This window comes from Stegastes partitus, unplaced genomic scaffold (assembly GCF_000690725.1).
Source record: "Stegastes partitus isolate 25-593 unplaced genomic scaffold, Stegastes_partitus-1.0.2 Scaffold1199, whole genome shotgun sequence".
Classification (NCBI taxonomy): domain Eukaryota; kingdom Metazoa; phylum Chordata; class Actinopteri; family Pomacentridae; genus Stegastes; species Stegastes partitus.
In genome coordinates, this window is record NW_007578930.1 from 99,479 (window position 1) to 121,976 (window position 22,498).

At 40.2% G+C, this 22,498-nt stretch overlaps 1 protein-coding gene across 1 annotated transcript in view; it reads right to left on the reverse strand.

Moving 5' to 3' along the window:
• Positions 1 to 22,201, reverse strand: part of rnd2 (Rho family GTPase 2) — a 43,418-nt gene extending 21,217 nt beyond the window's left edge. Inside the window, exons 1-2 of the mRNA XM_008297206.1 lie at positions 21,912 to 22,201; positions 21,504 to 21,591 (exon numbers count right to left, since the gene is read on the reverse strand). Of these exons, the coding sequence (XP_008295428.1) occupies positions 21,504 to 21,591; positions 21,912 to 22,013 (190 nt within the window). The 5' untranslated portion in view covers positions 22,014 to 22,201. The remainder of the gene's footprint in view (positions 1 to 21,503; positions 21,592 to 21,911) is intronic.
• Between the last annotated feature and the right edge of the window lie 297 nt (positions 22,202 to 22,498).

Below are 22,498 nucleotides of genomic sequence, written 5' to 3' on the forward strand. Positions count from 1 at the left end.
TTTTTTCTCCTACACTCTAAAAAATGTTTTGGTTCTGTTAAAAATATTAGCACAGTTTGCTTAAAGTCAACTTACAATGAAGTCAAGTTCAACCAACAAGTTACACTGAGTTTAGGGAATTAGCTTTTCCTCTACTATTAATTGTATTTTGCCGGGGCATGTAAAGAAACAGGAGGGGACTTGAAATCCTAAACTCAAGATAAAGCAAATTTCATCAAGTTACTCAACTTGAATTTAGTTTTAAATCAACTAACGCAAAAATTTAAGTTTAAATTACCCACAATAATAAGTTGATGCAAAATTATGTTAATTTAACTAATCAAAACAATGTTTGCAGCTTAACTTTTTTTTTTATCCTGCAACTATGCAATAAATCAAGTGGTGGGAATAGCTTCCTTGAATTTCTTTTTAGAGTGCACTGAGTTTTGTTTTACAGCGCCGCTTTTTCAGTCGCCTTTGAGAACTCTCCAAGTTGTTTGAAGTTAACTGCCAACGTTTCCAGCGACCCCCCCTTTTATTCTCTGACCATCGGTGATTGCCATGACACAATGAATTCTGCTCTGAAAAGCTCCCGGGCTCTGCTCAAACGCCACCTCGCACGCACGCTATTCAAATTCATCTCTTTATATTCCTTTTTCACCTGTGAAAAAGGAGAGATCACATCCTTTATTTCCACTCTTACACATCTCTCAGTCTCATACAAAACTTGCACTCCCACTTGAAGATTTTCATTAAAACTTGTAATAACACCGACTGCCACTTTCTCCGTCCGCTGTCTTTCTGACATAAAAAGAAAGAATATTCGGCTACACGGGCCGTATGAAAAGGGGGGAAAGGACATCCTCTGCTCCATCAACTCCGCTTCCTCTGGTGCATAACCATCCAAACATATCCCTATCATGGCGCTATCTATACCCCCGGTCCACTCTGCAGCCCCCAGGGGAGGCCACCGGGGAGACGTGACACTACTTCAAGTGCAATTTCACTTCCACAAAAGCGGCGAGGAAGAGGGCGCGCTGGATCTTGTTTATAAATAAAGTCATCCATAAATGATGGGATCTGTCGAGCGAGCGAGGTGCAGGTGGGGGGTGAAGGATGGAGGTGAAACGTGGCCTCCCTTCCCTGTATCCCCTTACGCTCCAGCGGGCTGCAGACGGATGCTGAGAGGGGTTTTTTTTTTTTTTTTTTGCTCCCGTGGAGGGGGCCGGAGGGACCGAACGCTAGCTTTGGGGAGCGGCACAACCAGTCAGTGTGGCTGTTTGAAGTGAGCTGATCAAAGCTGGCGCTGCAGCGGGTTCTGTTGCACTCAGCGGAGGCAGTGGACGCGAGGAGAGAGCACACAGAGCCACAGTTTTTCCTGGGTGGGTTTTTCCTGTCTGCCTGGATGACTGAGGCTTTCACTGCTGCTGAATGGGAACAAACGCCTGGTTTAGTGTCAGGCTGGATTAGCTTGTGTCTCTTCTCTTGTTAAAGAGCGTGAACGGGGCTGTGGGGGGATGTTACATGTTACTGTAATCACATTGCTGCTTTGTTTTTTTAATGGTTACACGGGGTACTCGAAAGATGCTCCCTCTTGAATCATCTGGGGCCGTATGCTCGACAATCTCACGTTTGCCTGAAATGCTTTCTGTAAAGTTTCAGATTTACACAAGGGTACTTCTAAAAGTTCTCCGCCTTACCCAGAAACAAGGGGCCCACTTTGGGGCATAACTGTACACTATAAATCCTTCTATCACCGTCCACTCAGAGAGAAAAAAAATGGGAAAGCTTGGCACTGGATGCTGTTGCCCCGGGACAGTGACGCCCGTCCATACACTACAGGTGGTAGAAGCAGCCAAATGTGGCTTTGAACCGTTGCCTCATCAACCTTCCTCCCCCGACCTGCACCGTCTAACTTCCGTATCCCAAGCTGAAATTCAACTTGCATAGCATTTCAGAGTGACGAGAGAAGCTCCAGATGTAAGGGAGAGCAAAGTTTGAACATCGGTGGACCATTAAGGTGGGAGGAAATCATGGTAAATAAAATTATGCAAGAACAATGTTTCTCCTGAGACCTTCTTCTGATGAGGCCTTTTTGAAGCATCCTCGTATATCTAATGCTTTGTGTTTTTTGTTTTTTTTCTCCTTCATTTCATATCACACACTTTAATGCATAACTGGTTGGTGACAGGATGTAAACTACCAAACTGTGCTTTGAGCATTATTTAAAATCTCTTGTCTGCATTTGCTTTCATGCTAGTTTTACAAAAATACATTTTTTATTTTTTTTTTTTTAAGTTATACACTGTTTTTGTTACAGGAAAAACTTTTACACACCAAGGGATGGACAATGCCGAATAAAAATACATATGCAACTCAACTTTTCATTACATTCAGCAGATGCATTTATCTATCAAACAATCCATCGACCAGTTTCTTGTTGCTACGGATAAAGTGTTTATCATCAAGATACTATGTTTCATCCCACAGACCTGCTAGAAATATATCACAGTTCCCTTACATTAAAAACAGTACTATATCTCCCGCGTAGATAATTATCGGCACTTAAAGACCGACAGCGTTAAATTAGAAGCTGTATTTACTCTGATTTGATTCAATTTGGCACAGTGGGAAAGTGTGCGCTCGAAGCGCTTGCTTTCACTCTGTAGGCACAGCGGACGTGACAGCCGCTGTTTTACTTCTATTATAAGCACAATGCAGCTCGCATGATGACAAAATGAGAAGCATAACTGCAAAAACAAGCATCTTGCTGTATGGATTGTCCAACAAGTAGATGCTCAAAGGAAAATATGACATTATTTCACTTATAGAAATCGCAAAACCCGTCTGGAAAATATGCTTTTCCAACACAGATCGAGGGAGCCCTCAAGTCCACACTGTCAAAACCTCTCGTCGACAGAAAGAGTTCAAAGTATTCCAAGAGTGACAGGTTAGCAAATGTGATGTTACATCACATCCTTAAATATGCATCAAACAAGTCATTTAGGGGAAGTTTTTCACCATCAGAGTTTACTGAAAGCAAAAAGTGCAACTGTAACTGTTTAATTTGGCTTTTTCTTTGTAGCTAACCTACCAATATGGCAAACATCCCCATACTATTTTATTTTTTTTGCCTTTTATTTGACAGGGCAGTAGAGAGAGAGACAGGAAAGTGGGGAGAAGAGTGGGGGAAGGACCTGCAGCAAATGGCCATGGGCTGGATTCGAACCCATGACCACTGCATCGGGGACTACAGCCCAGTACATGGATCACCAGCTCAACCAGTTAAGCTATAGCGGCGACCCCCCCATACTATTTAAGAATGCAAAAGAAGAGTTCATTTGCAAAAACAGATAACTCCATCTTCACAAACCCACTTTCCCATCGTCTACCTGAGACAATATCAATCAAACTTAAGTTGTCATGTCATTTCTACTCAGTCAAATCCACTCAACTTCAGTTTGACTGATATTATCTCAAGCAAACAACAAAAAAATACGTTTTCTGAAAATCTACAAAAATGGAGCTATCTGTTTTTGCAAATGAACTCTTCAAATACACAAAAAAACCTAATTCTGAATCTTCAAACGTTCACACTGTTAACTCTCGTCACTGCAAGCTGCTAAAAATCAGCCGTTCACAGTTTGCAGATCAATAAATAATCCTGAATTCCTGCAGAAAGAGTGAAAGTGGCCGATTAAAATGTGCACTAAAGTATTTCTCCCACTTATCGCTGCAAGGATTTAACCTTCTCTACGCAGAGACGCGTAGAGAGCCGATCTCAATAAAGAGTTCTGGCTGGATATAAAAATGTATGAACTCACGGCGATAAAATGAGTCACTCCTGTTGTTTTACGGCTCCTTTCCACCATCCTCCACTGCCTCACGTCGACTCCATGCCCTGACGTTTAAGGTTTTTATCACTTACGCGGCATTAAAGTTCTAATTTTAATATCATGACAGCACCAGCTCCCTCTGTTTTCTATTAATTTTTAATCAGAATCACGTTTCAACACATTGAATTAAAACTCGCATTAAAAGCTGTCAAGTATAATGAGTGTTCTCCGTTTGTTTATGTGGCAATTTTGAACGAGCAAAATAAGCGCTGGCCGTGCATGTATTAATTTAGTGATAAAGAATAATGTGTTTGCCTCTATTTAAATATCTATTAGGGAAAATGAATCCTCTGCCCAGCTCATTGGCCTGAACTCATTTAGGCAGTAGCCTCTTCACTAAATAATGTAAACAGAAGACACAATGGTGGAGATGGCTGCCTGCTGCGACGGCTCAATGTGCTCTCGTGATTAGTCCAAGAGCTGAATGTCGCCGTGAAATGTCACCTGTGACCCGTCAAAGCTCTCGAACCAGAAAACACGTCAAACTAGCGGCTGTTAGTCTGTTTATCAGTAATACAACAAAGACTTCAGGTAGGTCAGCGATGTGCGCTCAATTTATGATCAATGACTGCTGCGGTGTCAAGGGACTCTTTTTGCATCGTGTCCCTTCAGGTCAGTGAAGAAGCTCGGCACAATTAGCAGCAATCACAGCCAAATGCTATTCTTTATTTTGGTCCAAGAAAAAATTTGATTGTGTTGCGGTGTAAATGTTTGATTCTGTTTCATTTGTACCCTTAATTAGTTCTGTTTTTTGCTCCTGTCACATTTTCACTCACTTTGAGCTCATGTTTCTCTGCAATATAAAGTCCTGCACCTCCATGGAAACAGAAAAATTATGAAGAAGGAGAGAAAACAGAGATGTATTCTGTGCAGTAAAGCAAAGGTATAATGCAAAAAAAAAAGGTTAAAAAAAATTGAATTGCTTTGATTTACAAAAATTGAGAAAACCTAGACTCAAACATCCATCCATCCATCATCTATACACCGCTTCATCCTCACTAGGGTCACGGGGGGATGGAGTCTATCCCAGCTGACTCAGGGTGAAGGCAGGGGACACCCTGGACAGGTCACCAGTCTATCACAGGGCTACACTTAGAGACAGACAACCAAGCACACTCACATTCACACCTACAGACAATTTAGAATCCCCAATTAACCTCAACATGTTTTTGGACTGTGTGGGAGGAAGCTGGAGAATCCGGAGAGAACCCACGCTGCACGAGGAGAACATGCAAACTCCACGCAGAAAGATCCGGGGTGTCCTCACTGAATCAGCGACTTTCTAGCTGCGAGGCAATGATGCTAACCACCGAGCCACCTTGCAGCCAAGTACACACAGGTGTTACCAATACTGGAGGAAAAATGGTGGCTCTACATTGATGCAAATAAACATTTTAGTAATCATAAAGAAATGTCTTGACCACTCACATTTTTAAATTGTTTTAATGCATGTCCCTTATCTCAGTCAGTGGTGGCTTCACAGACACATGAAGAGTGCAGAATTTTTTTGTTTTTCACTAAATCTGGTTGGAACGCACATTTTATTTTGGGGGGAATTTATAAATGACACACATACAATAAACCAATGTTTATGAAATATCATGATTTTAAGCTTAGATCTGGTTAAGTTTCTGAACTGAATGGCACTTCTTCTTCTACAGTTCTACAATTTCATTTAGCAGATGCTTTTATCCAAAGCGACGTATAACACAAGCAAGGATCTAGTCAGGAGAAAACAGTCTGGATAAGATTTTACAGATTAGTACCATCAGAAAATCCAAAAATCTTTCTGATTTTACAGTTTCAGGCTCTGATAAATGGTGTCATTTGGTCATTTTTTATAAATGCAACATCTCCTCACTGGTGGGTTTTAGGGTTCACAGGGTTAAAACACGCTTCCTCCATCTATTCATTACAACAGACAAACGCACTGCATTAAACCCCCAACCACTCTTTTATATTGTCATACGAGCGTTCAAGCCTTTAACAAGAGGCCACAGCAGTTCAAAAAAACGTGACACAGGTGGCGACTGCGTGTTAGGCTTCCCTAAGGACCGGAGCAGGTCAGGTCCCAAGGGTGCCACCCACAAGCCTTACCCCCCGACACAAAGCCTTGGAGGGAGGGTTGGTGGGAAAAGGCACAGATGTACACTTCTCCTTCTGTCTGCTCCTTCTGTCCCCTTTTCTAGTTTTCAATCTAGTGAACACTTGCTGCTCTTGTAACATGCTCCAGGGCAGCACCCCCCTCCACCCTTACTTTAGCTTCAAACTCCCCCCTCGAAATCTTTCTGCCCATTGGTGGAGGCAGCAGATGCACTTCCCAGCCTCATTGTGCCCCTCAGCAGCCCCCAGTACGCCTCTGGTCAGCTGAGGAACAATAGGAGAGGTCACAAGGTCAGAGCTGCAGGAATTCCCTTACACTCGCTCAATCATGGCCATGCCCACACATGCATATCGGCACATGTTTCTGTCACACATTGATGTTCTTTTAAAGGACAATGCATCAATTTACAACAAAAACAAACGACAAAGAGATCACTTGTTGTGGCAGATCTACAGAGAATTGTCACCCGAATCTACAGAAAATAAAGTTTCATGTCGTTTTTAGCGTCAAACCTGCAAGTTTGATTCACTATCATCACGCATAATGTCATTTTTTTTGCAAGTAATCTCCTCTTTTCTGCACAAAACCACTAAAAATAAAGTTATTGCTACGCTCTCAGTACCAACAAGCAACCTGCTGCTCAACATGCAGTTATGGAACATTTAGCAGCTAAAGAGGAGATGGTGGAGACCAAAAACCGAGCTAAAACAGACAGAACAGGGCACTCAGTCGCCACATTTTGGTCAAAAACATGACAAATTTCCTAATGTATAAGGGTTTGGCATGCTAATGTGTTTACAACTGCTGTTCCTGCTTCCACAATGTGCAAAAAAATAAATAAAAAATCTGACATTGCAGGTTTAAGTTGGCTGAAACCACACAGTGCAGATTTAAGCTGACCAGGGGGACAAAAGTTACAATTACCATTTCCTACATAAACATTATTTGTAACCTTGAGGTCAAACAAATGTACGAAATGCATTTTCTTCCCACACAGGACACCTTTGCTAGCTAGATACCTCGATGGCTTCAACCTACAGCAAAACAGCGTGAAACTGGTGGCAGAAGAGGTACAATATCAACTGTGACCTCTTATACAGCTGACAAAAAAAACTGCTTAATGCAGATTTAAGTTGCTATATGTGGTTGTAACGTGCATGCAGACTCGTTTTAGTAATTCTTCGATTCACATAATATGGTATACAATATAATAATACATCTATATTTCATATTATTGCTGCCAAAACAGTTGCTTTGCGTCTCACTATTTAGCAATTCTTGTTTAAGTAGTAGCTGATAGCACATTATAATGCAGGTGTAAGCACATATCAGTTATTACTATGTATTGATCAATAACTACAACACCTCCTGTGGGCGTCCCTCAGTGGAAACTGGTAGATAAGCATACAAAAAATAAAAAGTAAAACTAATTGTAATATCATGTCTTCTGGGGAAAAGTTATCAAATCCGTTGCACTAACGCAGGATTTTGCAGCCGAGCATGGCTTCCAGGTGTTATTAAGCATGTGTTAAACGTGCGTATACTGCTTGTAAACGCTAATTTGCTGGCTTAAGTACAGCTAAATAGCATTTAAAAGGAAAATAAAAGAAGGTCAGATGATGGAGTTTATCAAACAAGAATTAGCAGTTACATCAGATAATGGTAACAATGTCGGTGCTCCATTTAACATCCGTTGATTCTCACATCTTTCTCTTTGTCTTTCTGTCTGCTTTATGCTCGCCAAACAAAACGGCACAAGTCTTAATTTGATCCACGGATTCCACGTCAGAAGCGGTAAAAGCTCTTCTCCTTCAGCGGCGCGGCTTAAGACAGGGCTTGTAATCTGAGTCAGTGTGAGCTCATCAAAAAAAGCCTTAAGTGCTCTTTTTTCTTTACAATGCGCCACCACGACTACTTTTAATTCTGTCCAGCTAATGTTGGGTGCCTAATAACTTATCGCTTTGATTTCCACAATGGCACATTAGCTAAGTGAGAGCCGTGTTCGGCCTATCAGCGGCGTGCAGCGCTGTTCGGCGGCGGACGAGCTATTTAAGCAGATTATACACTTTCGCCTGGCGCTGGGCGTTAAGCTGACAGGAGATGTGCTGCTGCAGGAGTGAAGTCTCATAGCTGTATCCATGGACACATTTACAGGCTCCTCCGACTGAGATAAGAGGTCACGGTGAGCGGGGAAGAGAGAGGGGGGGGGAGCTGCCATCCTCCGGGGCCTCCAGAAATGCTTGTTTTACTGTTTACGGACGGCTGGACATGCGGATGTTGTGTATGCATGTAAACTCAGCCAGAGAAGGCAGCGCTGTGAGAGAGTATAGGTGTCTGCACGTGCTGCACCGTGTCACCGAGCAGAGCAGATATTCGGCGCGATAATTACAGCCTGTGTGTTCTGTCAGCGTTGCCTGGATGGTTTTCTTTCTGCACCATCGTGACTGCAGCTGGTGGCCTCAGCTCAGACTCCTGCAGCCGCCTCGCTAATGGGCTATCAGAGATGGAGACGAGGGAGAAGAAAGGGAGGCAGGACGGATAAATAGCTCAGGGACATGTACCTGACAATACACAACTGAGGAAGCAGATTTCCCCCTTTTTTGTAAAATTGTGGATAATAACTACAAAGATCAGAGGAAAAAAAAGAATGTATTAAGCATTAAAAATAGGCCAAAAGTGTAAATAATGTCCACATTTTAAAGAAATCTGTTTTTTTAATTAAAAGCAATTTGTTCTTTTGCAACATTCGACCACAAAATTTTTAAGACTTAATTAAATCAGCGAACAAATATATATTTTTTAAAGATATCTGCGGTTATTTCAAAGCACAATTGTATATGCCAAGGACTGAATAAAGGCAAATAAATGTTTATTTCACACATTAACAGTTTTTTGGTAAAATTCTTGAAAAAAACAAAGTTTTCGTGTTAACAATAAAAAATAAAGTCGCGATCAGAAATACACAAATCTGTATTTTTATATGTGACATTTCATTCTTTAACAACATGTATTTAAAATAGCAAAAACTATTATTGTACAGATGTTTGCCATTATTTGAGAGAAAATAAAATATGTATATTAAGGATTGAAAATGGGAAATAATATTTTAACTCTTATTTTAGATTATTTTTGATAGGTTTTCAGAGTTTAAAAGAAAGAAAAAAATAAAATCTAGTGAAATCAGAGACAAATAATTTACAGTATTTGCATGTCAACCAGAACAAAATGGGCCAAAATGGTCAATTATTCTTTGATTTGACTGTAAAATTACCTAATTTTTACCATATTTAAATCAGCACATATATATAATATGAAAGAAATATTTGCCATTAATTGGAAAATAAAAAATAAAAAAAATTGTGTTTTTTTTTCTATTTTGTTAAATTTGAGAAGAAAAAAAAGAGATCTAGTAAACCACTGAAAATAAAAAGTAATTTACATGTTAATGGGGGAATTTCTTTTTTTTTTTTTAAACATCAAAACTATACTCAATGTCCACATCAAAAATCTGTATTATTTACAAAAAGTAATTTGTTCTTTTACAATTCATTTGTACATATACTTTTTTCTGTACTACTTTAAGGATTGAAAAATGGTAAATCAGTTTCAAACTATGATTTCAGATTCTCCCTGTTTTGTGAGAATATATATGTCTCGTAAAATCACAGAAAAAAGTACAAATTTACATGTTAACTGTACAACTGTGTCCATAGAATCAAACATTTCTTACTATATCAGTTAAAAATGCCATTATTTAACAACTATTTGCAGTACTTTTCACTTTTCTTCTCTCCCATTTCTGAACAACATTGTATTCTACAGTTTTCTTACTTTTTTTGGCACTTGTTACAGTTTTTTTTTTCTTACAGTATATATTACTCTCTCCTGTCCTGTTCTTTCTTTTTTCATCTCTTGGCTCCTGTGTTTCTTCATCTTCAATTACAGCTGCTGTAATTTATAAGCAGCCATTTCCGCTTTGGCTTGTCTATCCTCTGCAATAGTCTAAGAATATCATTCACAAAGCGCCGCTCGAGAAACCAAGAACTGAGACCTCCGGCTCAGCCGCCACGACTGCCGACTGTCCTCCAGCGTCTCCATAATGTCACACAAACCCACTCAGAGTCACGGTGCGGTGAAGTGCAGCTCCGTGCATGAGAGCATCATTTCTCAACAAGTTTAGAGCCGAACAAGAACAAGAAGAAGAAATGGAAGATCTATTGGGCTTGTCGGAACAATCATTTACAATAAGAAGAACCAGCCTCATATCACCAAATGGCCCATAACAGTAACTTCTTTGGTAGGTTTTTGCTTTCCGCGAGTCACTTCATGCCCTATAACCTCGACTGATTTATACTGTGTAGAGACAGCGTATTACTTTGCACTTAAATCTCATATAGGAACAGACAAATTGGGAAGAAATTCAAAGTTGTAGATTCTACTCCCCATCTTATGAACTGAAACATGGAATTTACTGCTCTATTCCCATCGTATCTTTGGGAATTTAAATGAACAGATGAACGGCAGAGGGCTTTAAGCAACTTTGGCTTAAGTACAATCAAACTCATTTTTACAGAGAATGTCTAGAAAATTCAAGGACTAAGTATGTATTTACATGTTAAACCTAAAAAACAAAACTGTAAATAATGTCATATTAAAAGTCCATATTATTACCAATTATTTCTTTTTTCACAAGACTTGACCAAAAAAATGACACTTTTTTTTTTTCTTGTAAATCAGCAAAAATGGTCTTTATCTTACAGATACTTGCCGATATTTGAAAGGAATTTATTTATATGAAGGATTGAAATATCATGCTGTGACCTGATGACTGTTAAAAAACATGTAAATAACATCTACATCAAAAAATCTTTATTTTTACAAATGGTCATTTGTGCTTTTACAGCGTGCAACCGTAAAATGACTGTTACTGAATTTAAATCAACTAAAGAACTCTTTACAGGTTCTCTTTTTGTTGTTGTTTTTCCAGATCCAATGTCAAATTACAGAACCACAGCAGTGTTATTAAAAGATTCATGTTAATTAGCTAACTTACATTGTCAATTGCTAATATTGTCTACTGAAATGGTGCCAGTCAACTTCCTGACTCTCTATTTAGCCATCTTGGTAAGCTGTGTGACTGATTCTACAGTCCACAAGGAGGTGACGATAATAATGATAGCGTTATAAATATACATCAATGTAAATGTAAATGATTGGAGTGTAATTATTGGAAACTCAACAGTGTTAAATGACTCCCAACTAGCTTGATAACTTAAATACATAAATGCATATTTGTAAGTTGTTCCATTAGAGGACACTGAAGGAACTCGTGCTTCTTAATAATAATAATAATAATCAGGACTTTCATCCCAGTGATTACAAAGAGCAGCCTGCCACAGACGCTGCCGGCTCGTCCCAAACCTGACGCCAGGAGGGAGGATGAGACATGAAGGGGCCGGAAGAGATTCTCTTATTCTGTTATCCAGCTCATAAAGCCCTAGAGGACAGAACAGTAGCCCCTCTGTCCAAAAATACCCTTACAGGCATTCCAGTATCTGTCTGTGGAGACTGCAGGCCTGGCACAAGGACCTAAATTTACTTCCAACCCTCGCAAACATCCAACAAGGCAGCAGCGTCGTTCCAAACTGTGCTCAGCTGCTCTCGTGTTCACACTTCAGCGAACAAAGTGGAAACTTTCATTGCGTTTGTAAAGTGGGTACTTTTCACCAACACAATACTAAATATTGCATCTGACTCAGTGTTTCATGTCTTATCTAGACATTACAGCCACGGTAGAGGTTGTCATTAACCACAGAGGTGTTGGGAGCTAAAAACTTTCTGGTCCAATGTTGAGAACAGTAAGAAATCTAGAAAACTGATGTTTGGACTTGATTTATGTCTGCAGTAAGAAAAAAAATATGACAATCCATTCAACCAAGAGATTTCACTCAAAATCATGACTTTAAAGCTCATGGTGGCACCAGAGGAAAAATCTGAGGGATCACTAACTTCAAATCCATCAATGTCTGAACAAAATTCCTCATCAATCCATCCATGACTTGCAGTCTGGACCAAAGTGTTGAACAGAATGACTCTGCAGTTCGCAGAGCCGAGCCAAGAGCATGAGTTATAGCAACATGAGCAGAAAGAAAGAACACTTTGGAATCCACTTATTGTCATTTATCAAACAAAGAAACATGATTTTTTTTTTTTTATTGTAAAGAGTTAACGTTATTTTACAGACTTTTCCAATTTTATTAAATTCTAAAATAATTAAAATATGAAATGAAATGTAAACAACATTGATAACCTTCTTAAAAAATTAAAATCTAGTAGCAAGGGAGCCAAAAAAGTTCATTTTTTTGTTTGTTTGTTGCTTTCTAAAGAGCAGAAAATAATGAAAAAAAACTGTAAAATATATGCATATTTTCAAATAATGTCAAATCTCTGTAGACCAATATTTTTTTTCCCTTAAATTTAAATACAATAAAAGAAAAGACTTATTTTCTGGTCATTATAAAAGAATAAAATATTATTTGCAAAAAAAAAAAATACAGATTTTTATGGGGCATTATTTGCAGTCAGTTTCTTTTGTTTTTATTTATTTTTTCGGATTTAACATATAAATAAATCCTTTTTTCTTTTCTAGATATTATCCGTAAGTGAACAAAACAGAGAAAATGTGTAAAATAACAGTAAATTGTAAATTACAGCTAATCCACACAAAACATCCCGAGTTTAACAGATAATTATTTGTATTTTTTTCATTTCTTGGCTGTAAAATTCCATCATTTCAACCTAATCATATGTCCCTAAGAGTATGTGATTTCAAAGATATTATTTTGAAGGAAAAATATTAAGGCTAAATATATATAAATAAACAAAACAACAGATCATTTCACTAAAGTTATCACTGCGTTTAAAATTTGATCAAATATGATTGCTTTTTAATTTCCAAATGTAGCAATAAGAGGAGAAGTTATATTAAGCACAGGCCTGAACCGGTGGCTCCAGACACACACTTTCCCAATTTCTTAAATATCTGTTGCTTAATCAGAGAGACACAAACAGTTATTTAAAGTTACTGTATCTCACCAACGTTGCGTAATCTTCTGTTTACTCATTAACCGAAACTGTCATGCAGACGCTGCTCCCCCGGTGCAGGGAGGCGCCTTCCAGCTCGCTGTGCATCATCAAAACAGGTTTCGTTTAGGCAGTTATAGCCCTGGGCTGCTCAGGCAAAGAGCAGGAACAACTTTTTGGGGATGAGTCTCGGTGCAAAACACCCGGGCGGTTGAAGGGGTGTCGTCATCCTCCCTTCAGGATGCAGACAAAAATAAACAACAAGGTAGATTTACGGTCTGCAGCTAAATATGCGTCGAGTCCAACCACCGAAACAGGAGCCGATAATGTTTACTCATGTCTTTCTGAGCATCCTCCGGCTCTGCGGGTCTGACTGCAGCGGCGGAGGCCTGTTGGTTTAATTTCTGCTCTGCTTTGCGGTCGTAGTTCGTTCATTGTCCATTAAAGATTAATCAAGCGGAAAGTGTTGAGGAATGGAAAGCCCAGTGAACTCGGGAGTGTTTTTACAGGCCGCTGGATGCCCCACCGGTCCACTGCGCCGAGAATGTGGAGTTTAGAGAGCATAAAGGCACCAGGAATGTTGGGAAGTTGGTGTTGGAGGAAGGGAGGCTGCCGACTGCGACTCTGGAAGCGTCACACGCACACTAGCAGCGTTCTCGAGTCAAACACAATCACACCTCTGACTGGAAAACACTAGAAAACCTTTGCCAGCAGAAACGAAAAATGCACAACTTTCACAGAGACACATTCATTAGAAAACAGGGGTTCTGAATGTCATGTGGCGGCAGGAGATGTTCCCACAAGTTCTCATTACATCTGAAAGACCACGTTTCAATCTCATGCTAGTTACTGTTTAAACTAATGTTCCTGTAACTAACTAAAATGTCATGTTTTTGCAGATTAAGCTACATAATGAAGGAGAAGAACATTCCCAACATTCAAAAAATGTTTTCAAGATGTTACCAAGGTGACAGAACGTTCAATATAAAATGTTATAATCACAAATATTCTGAGGATGTTTTGGGGATGCTGTTGAACAACGTTACACGAACACAACGAAGGGATGTTCTGAACGCAACATATGAAGAACATTTTTGGAAAGTGAGGACATAACAGTGCTCTCACCAAACATTTGTAGAATGTCTGCAGAGAACATTATCCTGCCTTTAAGAAGAATACTGTAGTAAGGAAAGAAAAATGTCCAGCTATAAACATTACTAGAACGTTGCAAAACTTTCTAAGAGCCTTTTTAGGAACAAAAATTAACAAACTGCAACCAGTATGAGAAGATCATTCGCAAAACGAACATTCAAAAAATGCTATTAAAGATATTATCAAGGCCTTAGATGACAGAATACAGAGTTATATTTACAAAGGAAGAACACTTGGAAGGAAGTTTTTGGATTGTTGTTGCACAATGTTACATGAACACAAATGGAAGGACGTTCTTAAGGCAACACTTTAAGAACATTTAGAGAACAGTTTAAGAACATTAGGGCATAATAGTCTAATAAACATTTTTAAAATGTCTGTCTTCAGAGATTTAAGAAGAATATTCGAGCAAGTAAACAAAAAAAATCTGGTTGCAAACATTACTAGAACGTTGCAAAACTTTCTCAGAACATTTTTAGAGTAACCAAGGAAAGTTTGAGAAGAACATTTGCAAACCAGCATTTAAATAATGTTTTCAAGATGTTATCAAGGCCTTGGATGACAGCATGTTCTTTAGAAAACCTTATATTAACAGTGGTAGAACATTTTAAGGATGGTGTCGAGGGAACGCTATCAAAAACATTCAAACGTCACATGTGTAACCCAATAATGACGGCGCTATCACCAAACGTCTGTAAAATGTTTTTAGAGAACGTTATCCAAGTAGAACTTTGCAGAAATTCCTCTGAATATTTTTCGTCTCTTTTCTTAATGATCAGTGACATTTAGACAAATGTTTCTCTGCTCTCCATCACTGACTGCGCAGCTCAATCAAACTGTAGCCGGTTCAGTAGAGCTTTTATACCGTTTTTGTTGTGAGTCAGAAAAAGAAAAAGAAAAAAAATCCTCCACAGCACAGCAAGTGATGCGTTTCATGTTCTCAGCAGCAACAGCAGCACTCGGTTTTGGAAACAGATAAAGAACCGGGTGGTTAGAACGGGAGGCAACAGCCAAGTAGGCGAACAGAAAAACACTCCCAGTTCATCCACAGAACGTCTTCTCTGGATAGGAGTGATGGACACGAGTGATCTCAAGGAAGCAAATTGGAAAAAGAAACACAGCAAAGCGATTAGCGGCACGAAAAGAAGAAAGAAAAACACTTGAAAGCACACTCCAGCATGACTAAACAGAGAGCATGTGAGAATGAGGTCAGAGAGGAAACAGAAACAGAAAGAGACGTGAATGTACTGCTGGAGGAACTTTGGGGAAACCCGGCCTGTCATGACTTGGACTCGTAAGAAGCGGCGTGCACACCTCCTAATGGGGTATTAGTCTCAAGCCAAAGCTGCGGGGAATCTTTCCCAGGAAGCCTCACCATATCGGGAAGAGAGGATGAGTGCATTAATGCCTCGGGCTCGGTTAAAATAAAAAAACCCAGAGCGTCTGACTACGGAAGAGGCCCGCAAGCATCGCCAGCAATCACTAATGGCCCTCAGCCGAGCTATCGCCGAGCCACGTTGACATTTTGACCGCTTGACAGCTTGTGCTTGCCTTAAAAGTCAATTAAGACGCAGAAACACGCAACAGTGAAAGAGATTACGCCATCCATCACCGCTTGGAACACAGATACAAAGATGCGTTCTTTTTTTTTCCCCCCTCCTCTCTTTGAATCCCATTCAATCACTTTCTATTTGGTTTAATTCTCCAGATGGTCCAGAGCTGAATGCAGAATACAAAGCAATGTTGCCCTCAGGTTCCCAGAAGCTATAAGACCTCCCTGTTTCTGCTTAACACTCCTAAGGATACTCATTTGTTTAAGGAATGCAGCCAGAGGAGAAAAAAAAAACAAAAAACACACACATATACACAGATTTACACTCAGCAATGACCTCAATTACATAAACAACTCACCCCTGTTCTCAGGCATCCTGCGAGGACCAGACCTTGTGGAAGAACCGGAATTAATGAGACCAAACTAATCAATGGTTCACTTCCAGGCTGCAGCGGTGAATGCTGGGAGCATTTTTAATGGCGGTACGCGTCTAACCGTGCCGGAGAAATGTGAGCCGGGCGAGACGCAAGTTGTTTAAATAGCCTCGCCTCAAACAGCGATCAATAATGTTTTGTGAGCTGAGCCAGACCACAGCAGGCAGACTTCAGCAGCAATTAAAAGGGAGACAATAGTTTATGTGAGCAGGCTGAAAGCTTGGAGAGGGGGGAAAAAAAATGCTGTGTGTATATATATAAATATATATATTAGGTGCAAAGGACTGTGGCTTTGGAAGAGCAAGTGGACGATTGATTGATGAAAATGTCAGGTCAGAATGAAAATGTCCATCTGAAAACAGCAAGTGCTAGAAGTGTGAAAACAAAACTCTGTTGTGAGCTTGTCGCTTATCATTTATTTACGTGTTCAATCAGCAAATCAATTACTTATGTGCTCTGCTTTTCTGAGTTAGAACTGCTCAAGTATTTATGGGTTAAAGATGCTTCCAGTTTAGCTCCTGTGCGCGTTACGTAAGTAGGGTCAAAAATAGAGACCTCAGGCCCTTATAAAGAGAGATTTCATGCTGGGGAAGCTCCTTTCTCACTGTGTGGAATGTAGATTTTTCTGATACGGTCAAGAAGAACTCCACTGAACCGTTCAAAATGAGCTATGCTATAAATAAGCTGTCGCACAGATTTACCAACGACCAGCAAAGTGTTTTTTTTTTTATTTTGTAGTGTCATGAGGGGCGACAGAAGCTTGGCGAGATACTTCAACTACATCCACACTGATACGTTTTTTTAAAAGCATTTTAAAAAGAAAAACAATCTCGGTCCAGATGAGTATTTTCAGGAATCTTGTTCATTCGTACCAACACACCTAAAAAGGCCACATGAGCATTCACATCCACTGGGTATGATGTGTTAACATGAAGCAGGGGGTCGGCTGCTTAAGGTCAGTTCATGGTTTCAACGTGATCAATGTGGACTCAAGGCGGACAGTGGTTCCAATCATACGACAATAGGTTCACATTAATCTCAAGACGGTGTGCGTTGCCCCCCATATTAAACACAGAGAAACACTAGAGGGCTCCATGATGGGTATTGAAATGCTGCCAGTGATTTTGCTCTTTCTACAGGATACAGATTGCACTGAGGTGGGCCAACATAGCACAGGATACCTGGAGAACTTTGCATTGTGTTTGAGCTCCATCAATGGACTAAAGGTGACTCCACAGTCTGTCAAGATCTACTTCAATTACAGCTGTTTTAACGATGAACAATAAAGGGTCTCAGTGAGTAAGAATCTGTTTGTACAGTCTCTCCTCATAGCAATCATTAATTTTAAAGGGATTGTGTGTTGGTTACCGATTACAAAATTCACCTCACACATTACCGTTGCATAGAAAACACTACATTAGAAGAGAAGCAATTACGAGAAAGTAATACCAGAGATTATTTTCCTCAACTTCACAAGAGCTGGTAGAAAAGACATCAAGGTCAACAACACCAGGTAGTCCCATCGCCCTTTGAGACCAAACACTGGTGGAGGACGAGCAAAACAGATGGCGCTTTTTAAAAATTGTAAGTCAATTAAATGTTTTGTATGAAAATTACACATCTTTACCTCAAGTCAGAAACTTTAGTAGATCTGTAGAACTACTGAGAGGAACACATACCACACTTAAGCTCCGTTTACACTTAATGCCAACCTACAGCAAACTACCGAACTGTTAAAACGAATGTAAGAGTTAAAACACACCTGACATGTTTACTTGGATAAAAATCAATTTCCGGAATCAGTCTTTCCTCTCGATGTTTCATTACAAGGTTGCGTCATAATTCAGGAAATTCAGAAACAGTTTTCCTCCGTTTTCTCTGCTGGTAATTTCAGGTATCAGTCAGAGAATGCACAGGGAAAGCTAACCGAATATGAACTGCTGCACTTTGGTGTCGGTGTGGCATCGGTGCTGAGCAGTTGTCACCATAGTTACTTATCTATGTTGAAATAACTAGAATAAGTCAAGTGTTTGGTTTCATCCGGTCACATGATTGTGTGTTAAATTAGAGAACGAATGTAGTGTTCAATCAGAAAGCAAACGTCATTTGTTCCCAAAAATCTCTGTTTCTGCTCCTCCAAACTAAAAACCAACCCTGGAGTTTTCAAACTATTATAAAAAGAGGTCAGCATCATTTACATAAGTCTCTATTTTCGGGGTCTTAAAGCTCCTGAGGACTGAGCAGAAGTTATGAAATGAAAATGTATTTTGTGCGGATGCAAGCCTCACACGCGGCGACTTCTTTTGGTTTGTTCATGACTAAACGGACAGAGAAAGAAAAGCTCTGTCGGCATCATCTCTCAAATCTCTGTTCCTTCAAAGGTCAGCGCTGTCGAGGCGCCTCGCCGGTGACCCGCGGAGTGAACTCCAAAGTTTAGCTCTGTGTACATTCGTCTCACCTGCACCAGCAAATCCACTGATCACAGTGATACTGTTGAAATCGACTGACTGAAGTGTGAAATGTCTCATTATAAACGTCGGGGTGACCGCGGTGATGGTGCTAATGCCGCCTGGATACATGAAAGAGAAGATTTTTAAAAAGAAAAAAAAAAAAACAACAGATCTGGAGACGAGGAGCTGAAGGAGGAGAGGGCGTGAAGCGATTAAAAGAAAGAATCAGATTCTAAAAGAGGAGCGATGGGAGACATGCAATTTTCCTCAGATGAAAGCCTTAAGTGTGTGCCAATTATTTTTCTTGTTGAGCGAAAACAGGAACATCTGTGTTTGCTGTGAATCAGTGAATAATGCTGCGCCACACAAGGACCTCAGACAAACACACGCTCGTGCGTTCGCCCTGTGGGTTGGCTGACGTCATGTTTGTTGTGGGGTGGGCGGCTCCTGGATGAAGATTAAAGTCTCACACTGCCAAAAAGGTGCTTCGGGGGTTTAGAAGATGGACAGAAGCACAACATTCCCACTGCATCATTAGCCTCTTAGGGCTCAGAGATAAGGAACTCTTCTAAGTCGTGGCTCCGGGCCCCCCGAGTACCCCGACCCCTGACTGACAGCAGATTTACTCCTCTGGTCGACACGAGGTCCAAGAAAAAACAACATTCTTTCACATCTCCCAACATATTCTCCCTTCCGGAGGACGGTTTTAGGTTTGGGAATGTTTATGGTAAAAGAAAGAATTCCCAGTGGGATGATCCCACGTTTAACTGCTGAGACTGTCGCTGGTCAGATATGTGGAGGACAGAGCGTGACAGGCTCAATCTGAGGGAAGCTCCAGGCATTAAATCCATCCGCACCGACAAGACTCAGATAGAGTCTCAGTGAAGCTGCCTGGGAGCCCAGACTGCCTCCACAACAACTTTATTCACACAAAGTCATACAACACCAAAGCAAAGACGATTTGTTCTCAGAGAAAGTCCCGTTCTGCTTTCACAACACGGCTGACATGGATCCCTTTCTGTAAAACAACAATGATTTTATACCAATGTCCCCAGTAGCTGCTACGCTAACCGTTTGTCACGGGATTTTTTTTTAACAATCTACAAATATCAAATAGTTTTGTTTTCCTGTTTGGTTAAATTACAGATTAAAAACTTGTAAAATCACAAAAAAGCTGAATTTGCATCTTAGCCATAAAAACACTGGTCAACACAGTAAATAATGCCCACACAGAAAATCAATAGCTGTCCTTTTTTTTTGTTTTTTACAATGTTTGACCACAAAATTACACTTTTTACAGTATTGAAATCTGTATAAACATGCAAGTTTTTGTTTATTTTAACAAACGTTAAATATAATTAGAATGCTAATAATTGTAAAACAATGATTTAAAACTATTTTTTTCTTTTTACATTTTTAGCACCAGTGTTGTAAAATAACAATCACTTAAGGTTGAGAAATAAAATTATCTAATTTTACAGCGTCGCAATGTTTAAATACTTATCTTTTAGCAGATCATTAGTGTTTTGTTTTTTCCGAATGGAATCTAATTTACAAAAGTTTTTATTGTAACGTCACATTTATAGCCACAAATTTTTGTAATTTGACAAAACAGGGGGGAAAACTAATCAGTCCAAAATTGTAAATAACATCCACATCAAAAATCTGTATTTTTTTTCCTAATAGTAAATCGTTTTTTTATTATGTGTGAGTGAAAAATTATACTATTTTACTGCATTAAGTCAGACAAAAAATAAAACTATTTTACAGATGTTTGCTGTTATTTTCACCGCTTTCACAGTTTTTCAACATTACAATATTCCACCATTTTAAACTATGATTTTATTTTTTTCCGGCACCTTGCTGTCAGATTCATGGTTTTGTTTTTCTACAGGATTTTTTACAGTGTAGAAAGCAAAATGCATCACATTTTAACAACTTTTCAACTGTATTTACAACTTTAAATCAATGATTTCAAACATATATCTGTACCTGTAACCCGAGGATCAGGATTTCTGTGTTGGTGTATTCACAGCACGCCAGCATGTTTAAGTGAGACATATTTAATGCCTAAAGATTTTTACTCAGAGCTGGAAAGCCCCTGGAGTCACATTTGCAAAATTGCAAGTCACTAAAACTCTCAGTTGAAACCATGATGAATGAATCCGACAACTCAGTGAATGAATTTCTTTCAGGGCTGAAGGAGGCGTCTGTGGCCAGCTGTGCAAACTCTGGAAACATTACTCTTCTCATTAACGATTCCTTAACTGATTACGAGATGAAAATCTGCAACGGAAATGAAACTTAATACCAGAGTTGGCCGTCTTTAGGTCTAAAAGCGTGGTCCAAAAGAGGACGGAAAGACACAAATCTGGCCTGCTCACACCACTGCATCCATCTGAATCTCATGAAGACACTATTAGAGCAGTGAGCGTCCCTCCAGGGCCCATCCTGCCTGACCGATCCAGGCCCTCACCCCCTTTTCCTCACCCCTCTCCTGACCCTGAGCCAGAGCCTGGGAAGCTCCACGGTGGACTCCACAGACAGGAATGCAAACACAAGACACTGAGAGAGACGCAAGGCTGGCACCGAAGTTTTTCTAGCAACAATCGTAAACAGCAGACGCCCTGCAGCTAAAGGAAAACAAGGCTTAAAAAAAATAAAACTAAAAGAAGCATGTGAAGCTGGCTGGGTCAAAGCAATTTGTCAAAGAGATGACTGCTGCTGAGAAAAGTTGGATGAGGGGAGTTGGAGGCAGTCCTCCCACGGTCGCAGCCAGGGACAGGCAGGGCTGGGAGGGCGGATTGATTTGATGTCAGACTCTCAGAGAAGGTTCAGATGAAATTGTCTTACCTGACGTGTCCCACATATTCAGCTCAATCCGGTGCTTCTCGATCTCAAAACTGGCTGTGTAGTTCTCAAACACTGTTGGCACGTAGTTCTGGAAGGAGGGGGGAAAGGAGATTTATTTCAGGTGTTTAATGAAGAGAATGGGAGAATATCACACTGGAGATGATGCAGTCAATCCATCACACAGGGGCGGGAAACATATGGAGATGTAATATGAAGGCAGGTGGAGGTTCTTTAAAAGTCATTTTAGATCTTTAAAGCACAACAGAGCTTCCATGCAGGTGGATGGAACCTGCTGCTGAAGTTGAGTTAAATTTCAACCCCCACTGCTTCTCATTTATTCATCAATTCCTCCTCTAGAGACTAAAAGAAAAAAAAAAAACACCAAGTTGAGGCTCCTGTCAGACCCACCTCTGGATAGCAGTCCTTGGCAAAAACGTGCAGCAGCGCCGTCTTTCCACACTGCGTGTCCCCGACCACCACGATCTTACAGCGGCTGCCTAGACTGTCCATGGTTTGTCCGTCAGACGTGCGTTTGTGTCACCACGGCGGCTGAGGAGGCTTGCATCCAGCATCCGAGTGGAGACGCGAGGAGAGGAGAAAAAACGGGCAGAAAACATGCGCCAAAACCGGTGCGTCTTTTTTATCCAAACGTGTCCGACGCGCAGCAGCAGCAGCAGCTCTGGTCCCACTGAATGCCTCAGCCGCTTCTGTGACCGAAAACTGAAGCAGGACGCGCACTGGCTCCCTGGAAACTCTCACTTTGATTAGTGGCCACGCCTTCCTAATATTCAGACAACACTTGGACGCTCCTCTGGGAAATAAAGCGTCTGTGGGACTCTTTGTTTGTGATGTTACATCAGTGGCTCCAAGAGTTTCTCTCTGTATTATACTGCGATGGAAATAATAAAATTCTGTCTCTATAAATCAAACTGCCAGGCTGCAAGAACGTGACATAATAAAGATGTACTGTCACGTTTTCTATTTCTAACCTCCTG